Source organism: Xenopus laevis, chromosome 2S (assembly GCF_017654675.1).
Source record: "Xenopus laevis strain J_2021 chromosome 2S, Xenopus_laevis_v10.1, whole genome shotgun sequence".
Taxonomy (NCBI): domain Eukaryota; kingdom Metazoa; phylum Chordata; class Amphibia; order Anura; family Pipidae; genus Xenopus; species Xenopus laevis.
This window is the reverse complement of record NC_054374.1, coordinates 67,439,207-67,446,593: the sequence shown is the minus strand read 5'-3', so window position 1 is coordinate 67,446,593 and position 7,387 is coordinate 67,439,207. Positions and strand designations below refer to the sequence as shown.

The following is a 7,387-nucleotide window of genomic DNA, read 5'->3' as shown; positions in this document are numbered from 1 at the left end:
GTGTCTGGGTGACGGGTCCACTTTAAGTGTCCTGCCTCCTGGAGGGTGGAGCTTAAGCCTGTCACCCCGCAACGATGACGGAGAAATGGGGATGTTTCTCATACTATGGTGTTGGGCCTATTTATCTGATGGATCAGTTTCTATCCATCAAAATATGAGAAGAGGTCACATTGCCTTATGCCGAAGAGAAAATGCCCTTGAAATGAGGGGTTTCAACAAGACAATGACCCCAAACACACCAGTAATTGAGCAACACCTTTGTTCCAGACCAACAATATTAACGTTATAGAGTGGCCAGCCCAATTCCCGGACCTTAATCCAATAGAAAATTTATGGGTGACATACAAAAAAAAAATGCTGTTTCTGAGGCAAAACCAAGAAATGCAGAAGAATTTTGGAATGTAACAGGTGCCAGAAGCTGGTCAATTCCATGTAACACAGATGTGCAGCAGTTCTCAGAAACACCGATTATACAACTAAATATTAGTTCAGGGATTCAAAGGAAAGCAAAATCTGGAAACATTTTCCAGACATTTTTCCTTCCTTCCTTCCTTCAATAAGGGCTGTAATTGACACCTTTTTTTTTCACAGAATGAATGACCTCACTAATTGAGGTGAAAATTGTTGGCACCAGTCACCACATATTGCAGACTGTTGCCCCATCCTATCAAGGGACCAGTTCTGCATACACCGATTTAATAAAAGGTTTGTGATTGGAGTAATAATCTCAAGTTTCCCACATGTAGGGTAAAAGTGCCCATGGTGCCCATACTTTTGTTAATTAAACAAAGCTTTCTTTTCTAACTGCAACGTACACAAGAACACTGCAACACAACTACTTTTGATAGTCAAGGTTTTTCGTCACAAAATGGCAATGGTGCAATATTTCGGAATATTAGCTTTCAAGGAACAGTAACACCAAAAAATAAGTGTTTTAAATGAATGACAGTATAATAGGGTTGTGCTGCACTGGTAAAACGGGTGTGTTTGCTTCAGAATCTCTTACTTTAGTTTATATAAACAAGCTGCTGTGTAGCCATGGGGGCAGCCATTCAAGCACAGAATATACAGTAGATAAATTCTGAAAAATCCCATTGTATACTACAGAGCTTATCTGTTATCTATGTATCCTGTGCTTGAATGGCTGCCCCGTGCCTATACAGCAGGTTGTTTATATAAACTATAGCAACATGTTTTTTTCCCACATGTAGGTTTGTAAAGAGCCTTGAATGACTTGGGGCTGTCTATTATGATGCATCAAAACCACTGTATGGAAAATAGCTTATCTGGGGCATAGACTCCCTGCATGCCAGCCCCCCAATTCTACAAAACACACATATATATATATATATATATATATATATATATATATATATATATACATACACACATATATATACACACACACACACACACTGGTGTGAAAAACTATTTGCCCCCTACCTGATTTCTTATTCTTTTGCATGTTTGTCACACTTAAATGTTTCTGCTCATCAAAAACCGTTAACTATTAGTAAAAGATAACATAATTGAACACAAAATGCAGTTTTTAAATGAAGGTTTACGTTAAGGGAGAAAAAAAACTCCAAATCTACATGGGCCTGTGTGAAAAAGTGATTGCCCCCCTTGTTAAAAAATAACTTAACTGTGGTTTATCACACCTGAGTTCAATTTCAAAGGTTATAAAGCCATTTCTAAAGCTTTGGGACTCCAGCGAACCACAGTGAGAGCCATTATCCACAAATGGCAAAAACATGGAACAGTGGTGAACCTTCCCAGGAGTGGCTGGCCGACCAAAATTACCCCAAGAGCACAGAGACAACTCATCCGAGAGGCCACAAAAGACCCCAGGACAACATCTAAAGAACTGCAGGCCTCACTTGCCTCAATTAAGGTCAGTGTTCACGACTCCACCATAAGAAAGAAACTGGGCAAAAACAGCCTGCATGGCAGATTTCCAAGGCGCAAACCACTTTTAAGCAAAAAGAACATTAAGGCTCGTCTCAATTTTGCTAAAAAACATCTCAATGATTGCCAAGACTTTTGGGAAAATACCTTGTGGACCGACGAGACAAAAGTTGAACTTTTTGGAAGGTGCGCGTCCCGTTACATCTGGCGTAAAAGTAACACAGCATTTCAGAAAAAGAACATCATACCAACAGTAAAATATGGTTGTGGTAGTGTGATGGTCTGGGGTTGTTTTGCGGCTTCAGGACCTGGAAGACTTGCTGTGATAGATGGAACCATGAATTCTACTGTCTACCAAAAAATCCTGAAGGAGAATGTCCGGCCATCTGTTCGTCAACTCAAGCTGAAGCGATCTTGGGTGCTGCAGCAGGACAATGACCCAAAACACACCAGCAAATCCACCTCTGAATGGCTGAAGAAAAACAAAATGAAGACTTTGGAGTGGCCTAGTCAAAGTCCTGACCTGAATCCTATTGAGATGTTGTGGCATGACCTTAAAAAGGCGGTTCATGCTAGAAAACCCTCAAATAAAGCTGAATTACAACAATTCTGCAAAGATGAGTGGGCCAAAATTCCTCCAGAGCGCTGTAAAAGACTCGTTGCAAGTTATCGCAAACGCTTGATTGCAGTTATTGCTGCTAAGGGTAGCCCAACCAGTTATTAGGTTCAGGGGGCAATTACTTTTTCACACAGGTTTGGATTTCTTTTCTCCCTAAATAATAAAAACCCTCATTTAAAAACTGCATTTTGTGTTTACTTGTGTTATCTTTGACTAATAGTTAAATGTGTTTGATGATCAGAAACATTTTGTGTGACAAACATGCAAAAGAATAAGAAATCAGGAAGGGGGCAAATAGTTTTTCACACCACTGTATATATAGTTTTAGCTCTTTTGAACCAAATACACAATACAAGCCTATCTGCGACAGCTTTTGGAAACAGTTCATTTAAAATATTTATGAATGCCTTCACCGCAATGATTCCTGTTGAGATCGGTCATCACTGCCCGTGTAGTTTGGGGAAAAAATGTGCTCTTTTGAGATAAAGGTGAAATCCATTTCAGAGTTTTGACCATTTCAAAAAAAAATGCACAAAATTTTTTATCCAAGATTTCTGCTTGCAGAAACCTGTAATCTATTATGCTCCCCTAAAGCAAATAACCAAAGCAAAATCATGAAAAATACTGCAAGTGAAATACATCCTTATATTTAAAATCATCCACCCCCCACCCAACTCTGAACTCCATCTGGGGCACACAATGTGATCATGACCTAACGGAACTTGAGAGCATATCTTGTTATACAACACACAATTTCCTGCAAGCCTCTGGAGATGTTTTGGTGTTTTGCGATGATACCACCCACTTAAATAATGCTCCTTACAACTCTGTTAACAAGATTTAATGTACATTTATTCTTAATACGGGAACATAGAGTATAAAGATTTCATACTGAATAAATGATATATTCATTAAGCAAAAATAAAAACAAAAGGAATAGGCTGAAATTTACATTTTTTGGAGCTACAAATATGCAGAAATCGCTGGAAAAAATTCTCAAATTGTCTGGGGAACTGAAACAAAAAAACAACTCACACCTTGATTGGTAATGGGAAAAAAAACCTTCTAAAAGTTGATAGGATTGCTGGATATACAAAGGGTGAGGAAGTGGAGTGTGTTCAGGGAACTCCTGCTCTGTAGGCAAACAGTACACACAGGTCCCACCCTCCATATACCTGGAGAAAGGGAGTTAACCGTATCCCCCATTTTATACAGATGAATGGGGAAGAATGAGTGTTTGGGAAGGAAGTGGGTTGAGGTTGGATACAAGAGGTGTGTCTTTAATGTACATCATCATATATATATATACAGACATCGCAGCTTGCAACCTACAAGCTAAAGGTTAAAACCAGTTATAAGAGGCGATCTCCGATTATTACAATCTAAGTTTAAGAGGTAAGGGTGTTGCTTCACATGAAACTTTGGGGGAAAAGCGACTTTGTGTCTCTCTCTGTCCTCCGGAAAACTAAAAGCGCTCCATGTCGCTCTCTGTTTAAAAACCTACATCATAAGTCTCTGAGGTTGTGGGGTTTTTCCAGCTCCGGTTGGATTCTGCAGGGTTTCTCAGCACAGTTAAAAAGGTAAAGTCTTAAGGTTTTTTTTGTATTTTTTTTTTTCAAAGTTTTCTTCTCTGTAAAGGTTAAGGGCACACAATTTCTAGTCTAAAGATTGCAAGTGAGGAAGGAAATCCTGCAAATTATTTTATGGTGACTTGGGACCGATGGGGGGGGGGGGGAATTCTCTCTATTTGATGGTTCAGAAGTCTTAACCCCCCCCTTGGCTGAAGGCTTAGGAGAAGTAAATTAAAGTGGAGCCACTTACAACCCCCAGTAAAATAAAATTTTATATATATATATATATATATATATATATATATATATATATATATATATATATATATATATATATATATATATATATATATATATATATATATATATATATATATATATATATATATATATATATATATATATATATATATATATAATAACAACTCACTGAAATACAGTAGCTTTGGTTAACACCAAAACACACAGAGAGAGGAGGAAGTAGGGCAGGGAAAGGTCCACAATGGTGGCCAATTCTCCTCTCTGGGGCAGACAGTGGATTGAGACGTAGTTTTTTGCATAAATAAAAAGGTGGGGAGAAGAGATAGGGTGGTGTCAACAGGATTCCGTTCTACGGTGGTGGGAGACAGTTTTCTGGGAAGGTGTCTCCCTGCGGCCGTCATGACTGGCCAATCAAGAAGAGAACATCACAGATTACCTGTGACACGGAGCAGTTCATGAGTGGAGAGACAGAGATGTCCAGCAAGCGTGCCTCATACAGGGTGAATTCTGGGTGGTTCTCCTCAACTTTTGCCAATGCCAGCAGGGCACGGGATGCCCGTCGCATCATGTCTGTGCTGGTCGGCTCAAACGGTGCAGAGGAACCATGCAGGTGGGCAGCCTGACTCTGCTGAAACTGGGTGGCAGCCAGACTGTCCTCTAAAAAGCCCAGAAGGTTTCCAATAGTGCCTTTCTGGAGGGCAATAACCCTTGCTGCCAACATGTCACCTTGAGCTAGATTGGCTAAAAGCACAACTGCCATTTCCCTGCACACATGGTTTTTTCTGTCACTTAAGAACCTTACCAAGGTCCCATACAACTTCTCCAAGCGACTGAAGGGCGGTGTGGCCAGAATGAGGTCCACATTGCTGTCCTGGATACTTAACTTGCTAAGGGCTTCAAGAACCAGTCTCTGGGGGGACAGCACCGCATTGGGGCCCAGTGTCACAAAGGGGTCCTGTGCCTCAGCTGAAGGACACACCACCCAGTGTAAGAGGCCATCCAGAATAGGCAGACATATGCTCTCAGGGTAGGAAGAAAGATCCAGCTGCCCAGAGATATTTGCAAGCGTAACCAAGGCATTCTCACGCAACATCTCTAGGCAGTCCCACCACCACTCTGCCTTGTTACAGCTTACTCCCTGATCCCTCTCTTCTTCTTTCTCATAAGTGAGTGGTGCTTGCTTGCGTTCTGGATGCTTATGGTGCAGAAGCACCAACTTTCCCAGTAGCAGCAACAGCCCAGGATGTTTGGACATTTCCAAGTCATTGCCTGGCACAAAGGACAAGCTACGCAAGATGTTGGAAATGCACACACAACGCCTGGACAGAGCATCTTGCCAGTCCTCCAATGTGCACAACGGGGTTTCATCTTTGCTGTGAGGCTCATCCTCTAATATTTTCATACCATGCCTGTTTCGCGGTGGAGGGCTCCCACCCAATGAAAATTTAATATCTTCTCCAGTGGCTTCACCAATCTCCGGTGATAATGAGCTTGGCTGGGCACACAGCAAATCATCAATGGTAGGAGTGGTGTCCTCTGCTGCTGGAATCTGCTGCTCCCGGGAACGGCGTTTTACTGTGAGCCGCCTGCGTGAAGGGGGTTCTGGACGTCTTTCAAAATGTGTCTGGATGTGTTCAGTTGTGTCCCCCCCTCCAATTCGCCAGTGCAAGAGGCCACTTTCAAATTCTTGTAAGCGGCCCAACTGATGAGAGCAGTCTAACACAAAGGGATCTTCCTTTGGAACCACTTTTATTGGGAGCCGGTCAAACTTGCTGCTTTGTTGTTGAATATCCTCATTACCAGAAAAGGGAGTATTATAGGCCTCTCTCTCCTCAAAGCCCTCTTCATCCTCACTTTGGGGGTCACCATCTGTCATAGACCGACGATCATCCTCATCCCCTAATTCTGCATCACCTGAGACAAGGCTTGAAGAATCAGATGGAAAAGGTTGAAGCAATGTCTTTTGAGCATGTTCTCCAACTTCATACTCTCGGAGGATCCCAAAGATTTCAATCAGGCACCGTCTGAAATATTCCACTAACAGCTCTAATAATCCAGGGAGCTATTAAAGAGAAGAAAAAAAACATTAAGTGTGACAAAAAGCAAAATTCAAAAATTAAAATGTCTGGAACATAAAAATGTAACCTATTATTAATCCTATTAGACACAGATTTACCAATGAAGAAAAATGTAGATTCAGGCAGTGGGTATAAAAGTCTGCATACTTGTTCTAAAGTAGGATTGTGAATTGTACAAAAGGCAACCTTTTTCCTTTTACCCCACCTACAGTAACACGTAGTAAAACCCTTGCAAGCTACCAGCATATATAAGCAATCGGCTGACAATTGGCTGTGGGGCTGCAGTTAGACATTGCTTGCTTAAAGGAACGGTAAAGTCAAAAAATACAATTGTGTTAAAAGTAATAAAAATATAATGCAGTGTTGCCTTGCACTGGTAAAACTGGTGCGTTTGCTTCAAAACACTACTATTGCTTATATAAATGAACTGCTGTGTAGCAATGGGGGCAGCCATTCAAAGGAGAAAAGGCTCAGGTTACACAGCAGATCGATAAGCTCTGTAGAACATAATGGTGTTATCCGTTATCCCCTATTTAACCTGTGCCATATAGTCTTTTTTCAATTTCCACCATTGCTACACAGCAGCTTATTTATATGAACTATAGTAGTGTTTCTGAAGCAAACACATCAGTTTTACCAGTGCAGGGCAACACTACATTATAGTTGCATTACTTTAAAACACTTTTATTCTTTGGTGCTACTGTTCCTTTAAAGACTACAAAAAAAGGGGGGGAAAAACCCACAAAGATAAAAGGACAATGGCAATATCAACAAAACTGCACTTTTTTGGTGCAATTGTGTTACTTGAAGTTTAGGACTGCTTTTTATCGTCCATTGTGTTTCGATTATTCTCTTTTATAGACAAGTCAATAAATTCATCTAAATAGCCATTTTAAATTAATTATATGTCCTTTCCAGAAACGCAGAACAGGGGTAATATAGGAACACGG

At 40.7% G+C, this 7,387-nt stretch overlaps 1 protein-coding gene across 2 annotated transcripts in view; it reads right to left on the bottom strand.

Annotated features, from left to right (window-relative positions):
- Window positions 1-3,357: 3,357 nt before the first annotated feature.
- The window catches only part of LOC108708921 (AT-rich interactive domain-containing protein 1A), a 43,319-nt gene continuing 39,289 nt past the window's right edge, over window positions 3,358-7,387 (bottom strand). For both annotated transcript variants that reach the window (XM_041583911.1, XM_018248578.2), the window contains exon 20: window positions 3,358-6,421. In XM_041583911.1, the coding sequence (XP_041439845.1) occupies window positions 4,757-6,421 (1,665 nt within the window). In that variant the 3' untranslated portion in view covers window positions 3,358-4,756. The remainder of the gene's footprint in view (window positions 6,422-7,387) is intronic.